Source organism: Pseudonaja textilis, chromosome Z (assembly GCF_049901715.1).
Source record: "Pseudonaja textilis isolate UNSWEBS1 chromosome Z, rPseTex1.2, whole genome shotgun sequence".
In the NCBI taxonomy this organism is placed as follows: domain Eukaryota; kingdom Metazoa; phylum Chordata; class Lepidosauria; order Squamata; family Elapidae; genus Pseudonaja; species Pseudonaja textilis.
This window is the reverse complement of record NC_142008.1, coordinates 22,421,990-22,440,474: the sequence shown is the minus strand read 5'-3', so window position 1 is coordinate 22,440,474 and position 18,485 is coordinate 22,421,990. Positions and strand designations below refer to the sequence as shown.

The 18,485-nt window shown below is 36.6% G+C and overlaps 1 protein-coding gene across 5 annotated transcripts in view; it reads left to right on the top strand.

The window, feature by feature from the left end:
* The window catches only part of DBF4 (DBF4-CDC7 kinase regulatory subunit), a 32,352-nt gene extending 14,569 nt beyond the window's left edge, over positions 1–17,783 (top strand). For all 5 annotated transcript variants that reach the window (XM_087917497.1, XM_026716135.2, XM_087917494.1 and 2 more), the window contains exons 5-13: positions 2,184–2,234; positions 3,321–3,390; positions 3,500–3,576; positions 5,397–5,427; positions 8,490–8,532; positions 9,856–9,987; positions 11,389–11,500; positions 12,245–12,369; positions 16,659–17,783. In XM_087917497.1, the coding sequence (XP_087773623.1) occupies positions 2,184–2,234; positions 3,321–3,390; positions 3,500–3,576; positions 5,397–5,427; positions 8,490–8,532; positions 9,856–9,987; positions 11,389–11,500; positions 12,245–12,369; positions 16,659–17,694 (1,677 nt within the window). In that variant the 3' untranslated portion in view covers positions 17,695–17,783. The remainder of the gene's footprint in view (positions 1–2,183; positions 2,235–3,320; positions 3,391–3,499; positions 3,577–5,396; positions 5,428–8,489; positions 8,533–9,855; positions 9,988–11,388; positions 11,501–12,244; positions 12,370–16,658) is intronic.
* The last annotated feature ends 702 nt before the right edge of the window (positions 17,784–18,485 follow it).

Here is an 18,485-nt window from a genome sequence, read left to right as displayed (position 1 = left end):
CCTGGTTTCGGTTGACTGTCTGGCGCTTGAGTGGGTGCTCCAGAAACAGGAGTAGTTTTTCAGAAGGGTCATTCAGACCATCCAGGCGGCCAGAAGACCTTCCACGGCCAGGATATACGATGCATTGTGGAGGATTTTCTGCGGCTGGTGTGCCAGTCACCTATTGGAACCTATTGCTGTGTCTGTGGCAAATGTGTTAGAGTTCCTGCAGGACAGGTTGGATAGAGGTCTTGCTGCCTTGGCCTTGTTTTTTTCGGTCAAGGAATCAACCACTCTGGCTCAATACCCCAGGATGAACTACTAATTTGAAGACACCGGTGGTCTACTCGTTTTCCCACCTGGGATTTGCCTAGAGTCCTGCAGGCACTGATTCCCCCCCCCCCCATTTGAACCCTTGCGTGAAGTCAGTCTTCACCTACTCATGTGCAAGGTGTCATTATTAATGGCCATTATTTCGACCAGGCGTATCTCGGAGTTGACGGCCTTATCCATCAGAAAGGACCTGTGCATTTTCCATGCAGACAGGGTGGTTCTGCGGTTGGACCTTACCTTTCTGCCGAGGGTGAACTCCTTATTCCATCACTCACAGGAGTTGATTTTGCCTGACTTCTGTCCAGGGCCTACCCATGCACTGGAGAAAAAATGGCACACCTTGGATGTTAGGAGGCCCTTCCATATATACATCAAAAAGACCTCCTCTTTTAAGAGGACTGAAGCCCTGTTCGTTTCCTTTCAGCCATCAACTTTGGGTCACAGGATGACACCATCTACCGTGGGTCGCTGGCTTAGAGCTTGTATTGCGAAGGCCTGTGAGTTACTGGCTCTTCCTGTGCCCAGGAGAATCACTGCACACTCAACCAGGAGTGCAGTGACCACTGCAGCCTGGGCAATGCAGTTTTCAGTTCTGGACTTTTGTAGAGCTGCGATTTGGTCATCTGTGACCCCATTCATAAGACATTATAAAATTGACTCAGCAGAGGCGTCCTTTGGAAGACGAGTCATGTAGAAGTGGGGACCTCCGACCAATCCATTTCCCTCCCATAGAACAGCCATCAGCCAACTTTGCTATGTCCCATCCTGGATTCTCCCTTCGGCTCACTGGAGAAGGGGCGTTGGTCCTACCTGAACGCTTCTTCTCAGGGAGCCGAAGGGAGAATCCAGTCCCACCCTGTATTCTGTCTGGTCGGAGTAGGGAGGAAATGTTTTTTTCCCACAGTATCAAATAGGTTATCTGTTAGACGACGAGGAGCAGCTGGATTTGCTTCGACGTCATTCAGAACTGGGGACTGTTACCAGGGGGGGGTGTCCTCAGAACTGGGGACTGTTACCAGGGGGGTTTGTTAGGGATATACCTCTAGCAAGAATCTGCAGGGCAGTCAGGCAGGCAGGCAAAATATGTGAGATAAGTGTTGTGTAGCTTACACTCAGTAAAAGCAGATACAGTGCCAATTAAAGTAGTTTTATTCCAGCAAGAGTTAAAGCATAGTCAAAACAGTCCATATATCATACACTTATTTCAGTCCGTCCAGGGATTATCCAGTTGCAAAATTCCAATGTCAAAAATGAGAGGTCGGTACACTTACAAAATAACAGTCCGGTAATTTATCTCTTCGCAGTAGAGAGAGATATGCAACAAACTCAGAAACTCCTTTCTTCCGTCTGCAACTCCAGTAATTGCCAGCAAAGCGTCAGGGAATGTCAGCAATCAATCAGCGTCTCTTGCTGCCTCTTATGGTGTTTTCACACCACACCCAAAATACATGCTTTGCATTTAAAGTAACACACACTCTAAACTAAGAATCATAGCTTATTATATTATCTTACCCAAACTAGTTAGGTGACCAATGTTATACCTAACAGGGGTGTCCTCAGTTTTTCAACTCCGTCTGCAGAGCTATGAGACTAGAGACTACCTATCCTGAATTCTCCCTTCAGCTCCCCAAGAAGAAGTGTTCAGATAGGATCAATGCCCCTTTATGGCATGATTCCTTAACCATTACATCAGATTTGATGTCACTAATATATTAATTTTAATTTACTACTTTAATATCATGCTAACCTAAATAATTTTGTGAACCTTTAAAAAACTCAAAATAATAAACTTCACTCAGTAACTATTTTAAACTACCCTATGTGTGTAGTAACAGCTATAACCACACATACTCTTTATTTCTTCAATATAGGTGTGCATGAGTAGAGGAAAATCTTTAGTGGAAAAGGCAATCAAAGATCAGGTATATGTCACTTAATAACATTTCATATTGAATTACCTTTCTTACTGTTATTATTTTCACATGAAACTTACACAATTAATGGATAAATATGTGGCTTTAGCAAGGCTTTTTGGCCCAGCCAGGTTATGAAATCAAATATTTGGCATTTCTTTTTCCCTATAAGTATTCTCAATTTGTAACTGTTTAATGACTATTTAAAGTTAAGATGGTCTTGGAAAGGTGCTTTATGGCACCTTTGTAAGCTACCGCTGCAAGAGAGCTCCCTCACCTCCTGGAGTTGGTTGAAACAGCTGCCTGCCACAGGGAGCTGAAGTCCTTCCGTGGCTTGAGAAATGGAACTCAAATTCTAAAGATCCAAGTGTCATTTCCGCAGCCCAGTGGAGTGCTTTCCTTCTGCTTATGGAAGAGAGTCAAACTCCTTTGGCAGGGTGCAGAAAGGAGCTCGGATCTCGAAGATACAAGGTCCATTCCTGAATCTTGCTGGAGCAATTTTCTTCTGCACAAAGGGGGTGGGTGGGGGAGTTGAACTTCACTGTCTGAGTAAGTGCTTTCCTATGTGTCTTTCTAAAAACGGAGCTTGGGTTCTGAAAGTCTGAGCTCTGTTTTTGTAGCCTGCATGGAGTAGTTCACTTCCGGGGTGGGGTGGGGTGGGGGGATGTTGTTGAACTTAGCAGGCAGCTTTTTCACCCCATTTCACTTAATGACCCAGGAGATCACTTAGTTGCATCACAGAGTACCATGATTGCAGTTGTTGAAAAAAGTGGGTGCCTCATTTAACAACCATTTCATTTAACGACTGAGATTCTATTCCCATTTCTGGTTGTATGTTGAGGTCTACCTGTATATAATTGCTTTTAGTAAGGCACAGTGCTGTGCTTACTCAAGCTTAAGTTAGGCAAACCTTATTTTTTTAGTGCCACAAGACTGACTAGCATGAATAAGGAATGCAATGTATTTTATTAATAAGGTGGAAGGAGGATGAGGATACAGAGTACCTGCACTCCAAGTTTTTTTTATTGTATTTAAATATTTGTATGCTCAAATATAATAATAGAAATATTCAATATTTGTATTTTTGTATTTCAGGAATTGATCCCTTCTGGTAATATACTCTCAAATGCCTTGAGTTGGGGAGTGAAAATACTTCACATTGATGGCAAGTATTTTTAAAATAAAACTGATTTTACTCCATCATTAAAAGACTTTATTCCATTTAAATAACTTAGATGATATAAAATAATAATTATTCTGTTTTTTGAAAAAAGATATTAAGAAGTATATTGAGCAAAAGAAAAAAGATATCTTTTTGGCTAAGAAAACAAGCACAGAAGTCAACAATGTGGTAAGTAAACTACTCAATTTCCAAGAAAGATAGCAAAAAGCAGAAATGTGAAATAAGTTATTTCTACCAAAACTGCTACATTAATATTTTATTGATAATTTGCAAGAGAAAAACTGAGACCTCATAGATGTGTGAAAGCAGATATTGCCATTCATCTCTATTTATATTTTGAGATGGGAAAGACTTAAAAATATCAGTGCAAACCACTAAAGAATGCTTAGCATTGTAAACTATAAAATTTCACACATACTCAAAATTCAGGAAATCCTGGTATCTGTCTGAGACACAATTCTGCTCATTTTGCATTGTTGTCTATTAGTAATAACTATCTTTTACATGGGCTCTGTTTATCAAAGGTTGTCCACCACTGAAGTAAGATCATGAGAAAATAAACTTTTTTGTTTCAACTTCAGTTGAAGAAATTACCATCCCGATCAACATGATGTGCTCCTTATTTAGCATGTTTGTTCTGTATGGATTAATACTGGATTTTTAGAACAAGAAACATGGTATATATTATTGATAATTTAAGTATTGTCAGTCCTCCCAGATAAACCAGACAAGAAAAACCAACAGTTGATCTAATTCTATTAACAGCCTGATCAATTAGAGCGAGTACTTCCTGAGTTTCTTTCTTCTACTGTGAAACCACTGGGGATTCCTTCGTCTCTTGTCTGATCATTCCCTAGGCAGCATTTCTTCCTTTTGTGCCTCAAGATCATTTCCATATACTATTACACTTTGCTGGTTTAATTCTTATTGGGCCACCTAGAATCATTGTTAGAAAAGTTAAAAAAATATATGTTTAATCCATATTTAATTTGAAATAGTGAATAATAAACAATTTATAATTAAATTAGGAAGGGATATTTTTGTATGCAGTTCAAACTCAATTCTACCAGAATTTCCATATTAACTTATGCTTAAAGTTGAGTTGTGATATAGAATGAAAAATGTAACTCATATCATTTTATATACTTGTTTTCAGAAAGTATGGAGTAAATAATTATACTTGCACACTCAATCCTCCTCCCAATTTGTTCATGTGTACTTTAAATATTCTAGCCTAAAATGTGATTACTTAAACCAAAAAGTTTCTTATCACAAATAAGAATAATAGCCCTTGCTTACCAACCATACATTCAGCTTGAAGTTAAAATGGTACTGAACAGTTGAGTCACAGCTATGACTATCCCAGCACCTTTCCTATCACATAACAGCGCCTGGCATCCAGATTGCACTTACGACAGTTGCAGTGCCCCATGATCATGTGTTTTCCCTTTGTGACTTTCTCCGCTGAACTTCCAAAGTAAATTCAATGGGAAGCCTTCAGTTGCTTTGCTCCAACCTTCTTGCCCACTGCAATAAACCCTCCTTCCTTTGGCCCACCTGTGCCCTCCTTTCCTTGGTTTCTGTGCACTCCAGTGTGCTCTCTTTCCCCACATTTCCCCAAATTGCACATGATTTGCATCAAGTCTCTCCTGTTTCCTTTGTGGCATCTCCATGCTCCATACCTTGTATTCTTGCTGCTTCCTGCTTAGTGACCCATGTGATGTCCTAGAGTTACGATAACAATTAGGAGTGCCTGAATTACCATCACCAACAATACAGTCATGTGGTATCATGTTTTATGACTGCACCGCTTAACAATGGCAATTTCAGTTCCAGTTGCTGTTATAACCCAAAAACTACTTTTATGTCTTTGGTGTCTCACATTTCACAAATACTTAAAACTATTTAGAGGGCCGGTGGTTGAATATTAGGTGATTACTTACAAATTATACAAATTTCTTAAGTATAGTATTATTTCTCTTAAATAGGAGAAAGGATTGGCAGATCAAAAAGCAAAAAGTAAGTATTCAAGGCACAATTAATATTACTAACAATTTTATTAAAGGAAAAATATAGTTTTAGGACAAATTATCTATCTAATAAGCAAGGCATAATATCTGTGGCTAAAGGACTGTTGTAAGTTTTGGTTGTTAGTCATGATGTTTGCACTTGGTCTGATGAAAAGCTATACAAAAGAAATCGTTTGTATTCATGAAATAAAGATGCTGAATTACTTAGTAATAAATGCAGGGGTTTTCTGAAGGGTTTTTTTTTTTAAAATAATGGGGACAATAGTTGATACAGAACATTTTTGTTCCCAGCAATCTAAAACCAATAGGATTATCAGTGTTTCTAAAAAAAAATGTGTAGTAAAGAATATCAACTTTGCTATCAAGGAAAATCAAGCTTTTGATAGTGTATGCCATACCATGTGCACTAATCAAACAGGTGACAAGGAAAACTAAGGTATGTAGGAAGCACACCACAATAATAATGAGGGACTTTACCCCAACATCAACTGGGAGACAAACTGCACCAAGTGGACCATCAAACAGGTTCCTGAGAAACTTAGCACTAACAACTTTGTCTCCCCCAAAAGTAGAGAAGGGAACTAGGGGGTCAGCCATATTGGATTTAATTCTCATAACAAAGTTTGTGGAAATGGCAGGCAAGCATATGTACACATGCTCACCTGCTGTTCATGCAAGTGGGGATGTGTGTACATGTTCACCCGCCACATCCATGGCCCAGTTCCAAATGGCTCAAGGCTTGGTTGTGGGCTGCAGCCCAGCGGTTGTAGTCCCCTGATTTAGATGAGAGGGTTAGAGGTGAGACTCATCAAATTTGCTTATGTCACCAAGCTGGCAGGAATAGCTAACACTCCAGAAGACAGGCTTAAGATACAGAATGATCTTGACAGACTTGAACACTGGGAACTATTTAACAAAAAGATATTCAGTGATGAAAAAAATAAGGTACATTTAGGCAAGAAAACCCAAAAACCCAGATATAGTATAGGTGGTAACTGGCTCAATAGTAACTAAGCCCTAGTGGACAGTCACTTAAATATGACCCAGAAGTATGCTGAAGTTGCCAAAAAAGCCAGTGCAATTCTATGCTGCATTAACAGAAGTTAGAACCAAGATCACGTGAAGTGTTAATACACTTTATAATATCTTGGTAAGACCACACTGCATTCAGTTTTGGTCACCAGGATATGAAAAAAGACGTTGAAACTGTAGAAAAAATACAGAAAAGAGCAACAAAGATGATTAGGAGACTGGAGGCTACAACATGAAGATCGGTTGCAGGAACTGGATAGTTCAGGGATCTGCAACCTTAAACACTCAAAGAGCCACCTGGGGATGTTTCCCACAGAAAATAAACACTGGGAGCCATAAACTTTGGGTGGGCATGACACCATTCACTCCCACCCAGTCTCATGACCCCTCAGCCACGCCTACACAGGTTTTGTGATTCCCTGTGTTTTCTATGGAAAATAGGTCTCCCTCTGTCTCCCTCCCTCTTTCCCTCCCTCCTTCCCCTCTTTCCCTCTGTGTTTATCTCCCTTTCTCTCTTCTCTTTTTGTCTCCCTCTCATCTCTCTTTCTCCCTGTGTCTATCTCCCTCATCTTTTTTTCTCTATCACCTTCCCTTTCTCCCTCTCTCTCTTTCTCTCTCATTCTTTTCTCATTTCTTTCTCCCTCTCATCTTGTTTTCTCTCTCTTCCTCCCTCTCTCATCTCTTTCTTTTTATCTTCCTCTCATCCCCCTCTCTCCCTCATCACTTTCTATTTTTCTGCCTCTTTCTCTCTCCCTCCCTCCCTCCCATTCCCCATCTCCACTCCCCAACCTACACACCTAGGGAATAACTGTAAGGAAATCCAATAATGTTCTCTCTATCTCTGGAAAGATACAAAAATAAACCCTGCATTGCAAAAGAAGTGACTGTTAGGCTGTAGATCACCACACACACTTCAGAGAAGGATCATCCCAAGCAGCAGCACACTCACACAGGCACACATATGCATCCAGCAACTCAGTCCAAAGTGGCTGGAAAATATAATCCCTCCCCCACCCGGCCCCAAAGATGCTTGGCAGGCAAAATATAGTGATGAACACACACACACCCTGCCATCACCAAGGCAGTGTCTGGTGAATCCTTACAAAACTGAGCAAGGCGGAGAGAGGAGAGCAGACAGAGCTGAATCGGTCTCCCTCTCTCTGCCTGACCATGCCTCTACACCTCCAACTCACCAGTGGGGGTGTTTCTGCTGGGGCATCTCCCTCTCCTCCTGGTCTGTTGTGCTTGGCGCTCAGCGGAGGAGGGGAGCGCTTCCCCATACCACCCCTTCTTTTTCTTGGGCCCGCCAACAAGGGAGGAAGAAGGCCAGGCTTGGAGGATGGCCCCACCTTGAAAGATCCGCCCCGCCATTCTCTCCCAGTTCTCTTTGCTGGAGGCAACAGCAAATGTATTGTGATGAAGGCAGAATGATGTTGCCGCGCAAAGGCAAGTGCATGGGGTAACAGGGTGATGGCTATTTCATCCCTCTGCTGCGACAGGGTTATGGAGCCGCAGCAGAACGCCCAAACGCATGCGGTCCCAGAGCAGCAGGTTGCCGACCCCCGGTCTAGTTAAATGACAAAGGGGAGTAGGGGCTGACATGACAGTAGTGTTCCAATATCTCAGGCGCTGCCTTAAGGAACAAGGGGTATTCTCCAAAGCACCTGAACACAGAAGAAGCAGCTATGGATGGAAACTAATCAAGGAAAGAAGCAACCTGAAACTAAGAAGAAATTCCTAACAGAACGATTAATGAGTGGAACAACTTGCTTCCAGAAGTTTTGGAAACTCCAACACTGGACATTTTCAAAAAGAGTTTGGACAACCATTTGTCTGAAATGGTATAGGGTTTCCGGCCTGAGCAGTGGGTTGGATTAGAAGAGGCTCTTTCCAAATATGTTATTCTGTCATATAAAGTCCATGTCCTGAGATAGGATGGATGGGTGGGCAGGCGGGTGGGTGGGCAGGCAGGCAGGCAAACAAATATTTATATAATTTGATTTAAATTCTATTACATAGGTAAATTGAAAAATCCTTTTCTGAAGGTAGAGGACAGAAGGTGGTAAGTTATTTTTAGATGAATTAAAATCCTACTCTCATGTCCTTTGGATTTGTTGTATGTTTTATATGCAATGATAATTATAAATTAGATAGACTATGGTAGACTTAAATTAGATAGACTATGATAGAATATGACTAACCCTGAATTAAACAAAAATTAAACTTGAATGAATAGATAGATAGATAGATAGATAGATAGGTAGGTAGGTAGGTAGGTAGATAGATAGATAGATAGATAGATAGATAGATAGATAGATAGATAGATAGATAGATAGATAGATAGGCTATCTATCAAGTTTAATTTTTGTTTAATTCAGGGTTAGTCATATTTTATAGGAGTGTTGCAGATAAATTCAAAATTAAGATGAATAGCCTAAATTGTTTTGATTTTAATAGATCTATTCTGAATTTTTGAATTGGCATACAAGAAATAGATAAGAGTCCTTTATCTCTTCATTTTCCCCCTATTTCCTTGTAAATGATCTATAAGTTGATGTAATTACCTAAAAGTTAAGAAGTTAAGAAGTAAAGGGAACTGGAACACATTCAACATAAGTTACTATGATACATTTATTTTCAGGCATATTTTAATTTTTGATATAGTTATATTAGATGTTATTTGTAGCCAGAACCAGTTTTACAAGTACTGTCTTTATAGCAGTATTCTACAAAGGTAGTCTGTAGATGTTGTAAATGCTTTTTAGGAAAAAACATCAATCTACTCTGTTTTCTGTTAGATGTAGAAAAATCTAGATTTAAATGTTCAAAGAACCATGGTATTATCTTAGAAAGTCTGTATTTAATCAGCACTTTGAGAAATCTGTACTTGCCCTTTCTGGTCCATCTGCTAAGAAAATATTTAATGATAGCCATAATGGGTAATAAATGAAATCTTAAAGAAAAGAAATTGGCAGAATTGCCCACATTATGTTTGATGGTTGCTAGATATAAAGGTGGTAGTTGAGGTAATACCTTGCTCAATCCTGACTAAAAAAATAAATGTGCCCATGGTCAGAACAGAATGATATAAAAAATATATTAATATTTCCACATTTTTCTCATTTCATTTTACTCTAAAACAGTGTTTTTCAAACTTAGTAACTTTAGCAGCATACTGGCTGGGGAATTCTCAGAATTGAAATAGCAATAGTACTTAGACTTATGTACCTTTCCATAGCACAGCTCTTAAAGTTGCCAAGTTTGAAAAACACAGATGTAAAGTGACTATTGGATAAAATAGTATTTCAAGGAAGTACAATAATGAATGCCATTCCTTATGATTATGTGTATGTATTGTATTGAATTGACACTTTTTTTTAAATAGTCGCTATAGACCATTTTACCTCCAGCTGTCCAGCTTTCCTGTTGTCAACTATTCTAATCCAAGGCCTTGCAGCCCATTTGATGTAGAAAAGAAAAATGCACATGGCCAGAAGCAAATTCACAATAAACAAAGGTAATGGAAGAAAAACAACATGAAAATGCAATTGTGAATGACAAAATTTAGTTACACAAAAATATATGAAAGCAGGTCTGAGTTTTGCTACAGAATTTAGGACTAGCCTATGGCTTGCTCTATAATTGTTTAATTTAATAAACCTAGTGCCAGGAGGCTCACTGTAAACTCTATCTCTAAATAACTTATATGGTTGACTTTATTTCAAAATAAGTATCTGGATAGACTTTGCTTAGAAAATTATATCTGCTTTCTCTTTTTGTAGTCATAAAATTCTATTAGAATATTTTAAGTTGCACTCTTAGATGTATAGCTATTCAGTGTTACCTTATTTTACTGTAAAACTTTTCCCATATAATAAATTTCTTTTAAGCAGCTATAAGTCATTTTTCCCCACAGATTTACAAGCTAATTATCCATTAAACTCTAACCCTAAATTACACAGGTGATCCCCACTTACCAACTAGTTTGAACTGGCATCTCTGTTGCTAAGTGATGTGCTTGTAAAATGAAGTCACATGACTGTGTCTGACTTAAAAACATTAGCTACAGCCAGTAAGCAAATCATACTGTGTTGTTAATGTCACATGGGCTATGGTTTGTGAGTTCCTGCCCCTTTGTATATCAGAAGCTGGCTATGAAAATCACAAATGTCAATCACGTGACCTCAGGATGCTGCCAACCACCTTATTTGTGATTATGTAGATGTTGCAATGACTACAACCTTTCAGTCCCACATAATTTCAATATTCATTTATGAGTGTTCTAGTAAACAAAGACTATAATTTTGATTAGGTGTAGAAAATTGCATTAGATGTTTTAGTTTTGTAAAGGTAGAAATAAAGTAACATATGATGTAATGTTTAGTTATTAAATGTTACGCATAGATGAGAAAATATGTCCCATTTTGTAATGGGATCAACAAATGCTTTTCTTCTTAAGACAGAAACTTATTATGCCTACTGACAGGTGGTGCTAGAGACTAGTTTTACATATTTAATTTTTTTCCTATTTTGAAACTAAAAAGTAGATATTGTTTTTTTAACTGAAGTCTACATTCATTGGTAGGGTTGTATGCCTTGCATATTTGTTATAGAATTATAGCAGACTTGTGTTACAATAATGAAGAGAACAGAAATGTTCTTTTTATGTGTATGCACAACATGCATTGAAGTATTCTATATCATTATATTGTCAATGTTATTTATTACTTGATGTTCAGTACTGAGCATTAAAATGGTTTTCTGAGTAATTATTTTGGGCAGAGGTTAGGATTTATGTTCCTTTTTATCCTTTATAATTACATTGAAAACGTATCTGACAATGGCCAGAATTTTTATTAGTTCCTATTGGCTTGTCTTACAAAATATAAATAAAATGTTTCTTTTCTCTTGAGAATAGAAACCCTGCAAATAGTGATAAAGAAAAACGCCCAGTTCAGGTTCCTCTAAAGCATAAAAGGAGAAAAGGATATTGTGAATGCTGTATGAAGAAATATGATGATCTTCATGCGGTATGTACATATTATCTATTTATTTAGTTATCTAAAGCAGATATTGCTAAATTCTAATGTACCAATCTGCTACATTGCCTTTTTATTTGAAACAATAAGGTTTTTAAAATAATTTTGTATTGTTTTGGATTCCTATGGAGAAATCAGTTACATAGCATATTTTTCTGTCCTGAAAGTTTACTTCTGTGTAAAGGAAAAGTAGTTAGAAAAATATATAAATTCAAGAAAAATTCTATACAGGTTTTCTAACTTGTGAACTTCAACTGAAACCAATCCTGAAAATACACTTATTTTCAAGAATGTGATATGCTTGAATATTATAACATGCACATTATAATTGTTTGCAAAATAAGTACTTTATTCATAAAATTAAAGAAGGAAAAAGAAGGAAGGAAGAAAAGAAAGATTAAGCTGTAGCTTGAAACCTCCAAACAGCTTTGCCTTGGAAAAATAAAAGGACTGGTAATATATCCTGGTTGCATTAGTGTATGCATGTCCAAATGTTTATTATTGTGAAATATGCTACTTTAGATTATAAGCTAGGAATGATGTTAGCACTATTGTTCAAAAAAAATCTCAGCAATAAAACATATGTTCTTAAGTCTAATTTTGTGCAATGTAAGAGTATATATATTTTTGTGTGCTTCTTCCTTTCATATATTTTTAAATGTTTTAAACTTAAAAAAATACTACATACAGTAATAACTTGCATACAAGTGATACTGGTACTTTTTTTTCTTTCAGCATGTTGAAAGTGAACAACACCAGACATTTGCAAAGAGTTCTCAGTATCAAGTAGTGGATGATATCATTTCCAAGTTTTCTTGTGACTTTTTAGAACTGAGAGAAAACACACCAAAGGTTAAAAGGTAAAAAACGTTTTTCTAAATCTAACAAAGCATACGAAAAAAGAATAACGGATCGTTATTTTACATTACTATAGCAACCACGTGGACTCTTGGATCACTAGTGATGCAGTATATCACTGGGGATAGATAAACATTTCAGAATAAGTTATTCTAAATTTATTGCTTTATCTAAGGGCTGTTCCTTTTCCTATCAAAAATAGAAAATAGAGAACAAAGATAGCGGTGATTGGGTGGATCTAGTGAAATTACTCAGTTATAGATTCATATATTCGAAAACAATAACCTATTCTTCCCCTTCCATTTGTCTTTATGCAAACAATTAGAGCCTTTACGGACAGAGGATCCTCTCTGCAGGAATAGCTGTCATTATGAGCCACTTTCACATGTCATAGCTCCATTGTAGAAAAATGGTACGGTGGTCCTTTTTCTACAAAAATATCAGAGGACATTTGGAGTTGAAGGTGGTTTTTGTTAGTCCTGAGGACTACATATAGTTATTATATATTTCAGTCAGTTATTCATTCCTGTTTCTCATCTTCTTAGTTCTTTTTCCATCTTGACTCTTTGAAAGTGGAGCAAGGGACTATATTAGAATGATCTCAAAAAAATGTTAAGCTCTATTGTAGCCTGTTTCAGATCTTAAAGTTCCTTAACATACCTTGATATTTCCTCCTGTTGTTCTTTAAAGTTTCTCTTATAATGTGTTGTTATGATTATTCATAAATGTATGTTTTAAAATTGCTTAAAAACTATATATCCGTTTGTTTGATGGATATAGTTTTAAAGAGACCCAGTAACTACCTCTTATGTTTCATGTTAATTTCAGCCGGCAGGCAGGCAGGCAGACAGATAGCTATTGATACACACACACACACACACACACACACACACACACACACACACACGTTGTATTTTTCAGTAACTGTATATTTTATTCACAGAGTTAAAATACAGACTCCCCAAAAAGGAGAAAAGTATAAGACCAAGCAAAGCTAAAGAGATGAAAAATGTGCTTTTAATACCAATGTATACCTAGATTGCCCCTCCTCCATTGAATACTGATATATTTCAAGAATAACCCTTCTCCCCCCTTGCGAAACTGGCCCACAATTTATGAATTTCTACATCTCTTTTTATCCATTTTTTTTATTATTTACAGAAAGAGCAAAAATTTCAATTTCTGTATAAACTGTGTTGTCTGGGTATAGTTATTTTGAGTAATCATCATCATCATAATATCAGCATTCATAATATTAGTAGTCATATAGTAACAATATATAGTAACATTGATAACATCATAACATTGATAATAAACATATAGTGATAATAGTACTTACCCATTTAGTAAACCGTTTTTACAAAATTAATCCTGTTGGTATTTTTTAAAATCTAACTTCTGTTTCTGCTTGATAACCGTTGATAGAACAAATGTGTCCATTTCTACACATTGTAGTATCTTTTTACTAAATTCTCTTCTGTAGGGATCTTTATGCTCTTCCAGTGTTGTGCAAATACAATTCTAGCCACTGTTAACACATGTAGTATTGCATATTCCCTTTATTATATTTTTTCTGGTATGATACCCAACAGAAATATTTATGGTTTTAAGTCTATGTGTTCATTTATCATTTTTTTCTATCCATGTGTATTTTTGTCCAATATTTTTTTGCCTTTGGGCCTCTGCACCACATGTGGTAATATGAGCCCAGTGTCTGGTTACATTTCCAACACTTTGCAAACATATCCTTGAACATCTCGGCTAGTCTTGCTAGTAGAAATACTTTATATTGTTTATCCAATCAATTTGACCTGGCATCTGTCTACTATAGAAACAATTATAGCTAACAGATAAAGCCAAAAGCAAAGATAAACTTTAAAGCCCTCTGTTAACAATGTACTATTGTATTTAACTCCTAGAAAATCACAACAGCCTCTGTTGTGCCAGAAACCACCACAATCATCTCAGGATCAAATACCTTTGATTGATTCTTAACAATAAAACTTTTCCTTAAATTTCTTACTGGAATTGTTCTCAACATTTGCATCTCATTCCCCCAAGTCATAAGTCTCTGTTGTAGGTATCTTTACAGAATTTGTTATTCAGAGAATCTTCTTACAAGTGTAAATGCAACAACTCTTGACAATTGTCTTCTGATTGGATATGATAAATCAGTTTCCCAATTTCCACCAATCTTCTTAAAGTCCAATCTATCACTCATTGATTCTGTCATCTCTAAGTCTTTTGAATTCATATCTCTTTCAGCCTTGTCTACAAGCCTGCAATTCTTAAACCAGGCTCCCTCTTCAAATCTGCCAGCAACAAATTAGATATATAATATTCAAAAGAAATAAGACCAGATTTTTTAAAAAAACTAATGGAATACAAAATCCTTGTATTAAAAATCTGATGCAAATGTAAACCAGATCAGATCACTTTTACTATACAGATGAGAGTGCTCCCTGTTAACTTTTATGAGTTGAAAGTGTAAATGATTCAGAACTCCAAAATAAAGCAGTAAAAAAGTGCAGAAACTATTCAAACCCAGCAAGGGGTTAGAATAAATCAGCATTCAACCAGTTGATTAACAGTTGAAGATGAAAGTGAAAAAGTAAACTTCAAAACATTCAGTTAAAACAAAGTGAGCATAAAAAAGGAAACATCTGAAAGGAAAAGAGGGAGACCAGTACACTCGGGCTGCTCCTACCGAGAACTGCAACCATCAAGATTCCTCTTCCCAGATAGATACAGAGTCCTCCAAGAGTTATTAGAGTTATTTTGAGTCATTCCTAGTTGCTCCTGTTCAAATCTGGAGGTGCACTGCCAAAGAATCAGCATTGGCAGTAAAATCAGCTGTTTGTCAGCAGGAGAAAAATATTGCCCAACCACTCAGTGTGCTACTTCAGAGAACTTCCTTGGAACAACAATAAAAAATAGATATATTGTTGGACATTTTAATTTTATCTATAAAGGAGTAAATAAGCCATTAAGAGTAATGGCTTATTTGCCATTACTTGCAATACATAATATAGAAGGGAAACTATACTTTTGTGGTTGTTTAAAAGTAGCCAAAGTTTACAGGAGTTGATTTCTTCAGATCTGAGAATTTACACTGACCTTTTTGTCCCAAGTCAATTTGCTACTTTTGCAGTAACTGTACCATAGAGCAGCTATTTAAACTTAAGGAAGCTCACTCTGAAATTATCACTGACCACATCTATTTTATTGTATTTTCCAAATTCCTATATTCTGCATATAATATTTGTGAAAAACATAGCACTAATGCTAATATTATGAGAAACATTATTAACATCTTAAGTTTTATTAAGAAAGATCAAGCTAGCCATTAGCCACAAATTAATATATTTTTGACAAACATTCCTATATCCCTGGATTTGGGAAATTGCTAATATATATATGGTGCAGTAGATAGTGCAGTATTTCAGGCTGTCTGCAATTTGGCAATTCAAATTCACCAGGCTTGTGGTTGACTCAGCCTTCCATCCTTCTGAGGTAGGTAAAATGAGGAGACAAATTCTTGGGGGCAATATGCTGACTCTGTAAAATTGCTTAGAGAGGGCTATAAAGCAGTATATAAGTCTAAGTGCTATTACTATATAGTTTAAAATAATTTTAAGTCTCCTGCTACTGTCAGACAGCAGATAATTTTAATATGCACTTTATTATTTGTGAATATAATGGTTTAAATATAATACAATATTTTGAAATATATAGGTATTTTTACTGCACAGGAAAGAAGTCTATATCACCTTAATACTATGCATAGGTTTTATAGCATATGAAATTTATTATATAATGTGGAAAATAATAACTTGGAATTTTGGGTTTTTAAGGCTGAAGAAAATTGATTCTAAAATATATTCTGTTATTTGGTTTTTTGCTTTGCAATTTGCAAGGTTATTAAAAATTCACTGCTACTGTTATCTTTAGTTCAAGGAATCTAGGGAGCAGGTAGAAGTGTTATTTCTAATTGTACGTTTGGCAAGGTATTTTTATTGCTCTTCTAATGTCAGTAAACAAAAAAATACAGTTCAGTTTAACAATTTTGACTTTCTTTTTGAGAAAAGAATGCAGCTAATTAAATAATGTCTCCCGTGCATGCTCTCAAGATAATATTTACCACAGACAACAAAGTTTGTGGTAACTTGCAAACCTGGAGTAATCTTTTGAGAGTTGACCTGTATCATTAATAACTTACTACTTAACCTAGTATTCATACAGTAAAAGAATAATTCTTAATTTTTACCTATATTAATTTCTTTAATTTTAGGCGCAAATGTAATGTTGGACAGTTTGCTTCTCTCATTGGAACAAAAAAGGACGAACTGAAAGAAAGACTGATGAGACGAGATATTCCATTGAGATGGTATTCTCGGGAAAGCATTGCAATGAAGGCTTTGAAAGAAGGTTCTGAACACATAGATGGATATTCTAAGTCTACACAAAACCATTTTACCTCTGAACCTTCATGTTCTGCTTGTTCCTATTACACCTTCTGTTCTTCAGAAACATCAAGAAAACTAAATGGCACTACTGATAAAACCAGAATACCTAAAAATTTAAACTTGAAAGAAATAGTTTTATCAACGAATTCGGTTCCGCTACCTCCTCCAAAAGAAAGTACACCATATATGAAAAATTTGCCAGAAATTTATGAACCCTGTGAGCCTCTATCAAGACAGAATACGTTGGGATTGTCAGCAAATTTAAACTCACTACATACTCAGATCCAAGCATCTGAGTATAGTGAAAGAAATAACACATTAAAGTCAAAACGAAAATTGAGTAGTGCAGTTCTTCTGCCAGCAAAATGTTTGAAGAAAGTAGCTTCTCATTTACCAATTGACAAAGAATTTGTTGACTATAATGTGGAAAGCCATTTTCCAAGAGAACTTTCAGTTGCTTTAGAGTCAGAAAAGCCATCCCATAGTCTTGCAAACAAGGATCCAGTTTTGTTGACAGACATAAATATTCAAAGCTCACCTTCAATGAAATTCAACAAAAAAGTCATACATCCCATAGGACGGAATAGAAAAGCAAATCAGAAACAAAATATGGAATTATGCTTAGAGCAGACAGAGAAGCCACCTGTTCTGGAAGAAACAAATGAACAAAGCTCATCAACTCAAGCTGTGTTACCGTTGTTTCAGACCAGCGATGCAAATTCAGATTTTAGGAGGTTTTCAAGTATACAAGAGAACAAAAGTTCAAGTTTAATGAAAAATAGTTGGGAAGACCAGCATACAGATGCCCTCTGGTCTTTTTTTTCTACGTCTGTCTCCTCGTCACCATTTATTGCATTTTAATGTTGCTTTATTTAAAACAATGGGTATAGAATAAAAGTGCAAATTGAAAAAAAATGTGAATATGTGTTTTTATAATAAATAATTATAATTGTTAGTGTTTGGGGATAAACCCCTTAGCTGAGTGCACAGCAGCAGTCAAGCCAGGCAGCCAAATGAGAGAGAGGCTGGGCCCAGGAGTATACACACACTTGAGACAAAAACACTGTTTGTGGTTGTAAATAGATATTTAATTCATACAGAGATTAAGAATAGTCATTCAGTCCATATGTCAGTATCCAGTTTATCTATCCAGTTATCAAGTCCATTTACAGTAAATACAATGTCCTTATCTGCTTGTAATCTTCTTCTTATGATACCTTTCTCTCAAGTACTAACGCTGAATCCACAGCTCACCAGTAAACAGTCCTTGTGTTCAGGTGAATTTGGTATCTGGCACAGTAGCCTCCAAGAGTAAGCAGATAGACGTTCCAACAACAGTAGGCAACAGACTAGGAACAGTAACCAGGTGCATCCAGAAGCCGGACTCAGACAGTTGCATCCAGAAGCCGGGGCTATTACGTTTCCCCTCCTACCTATATTACTACCTGCAACCGCACCCACAATGACATTGCAGTTTCTAGCTTTAAAGCTACAAGACACTTAATCCTAGGTTTACATATTTATTCAACCAAACCAGTTGGAGTATCCATATACCCAACATTCTCCCCTTTTGGGTGACATAAATATGTAATGCCTTTACACTCTAAACCCATATTTTTTACAATTCTCTAGATGCTTAATAGCACCTTGGG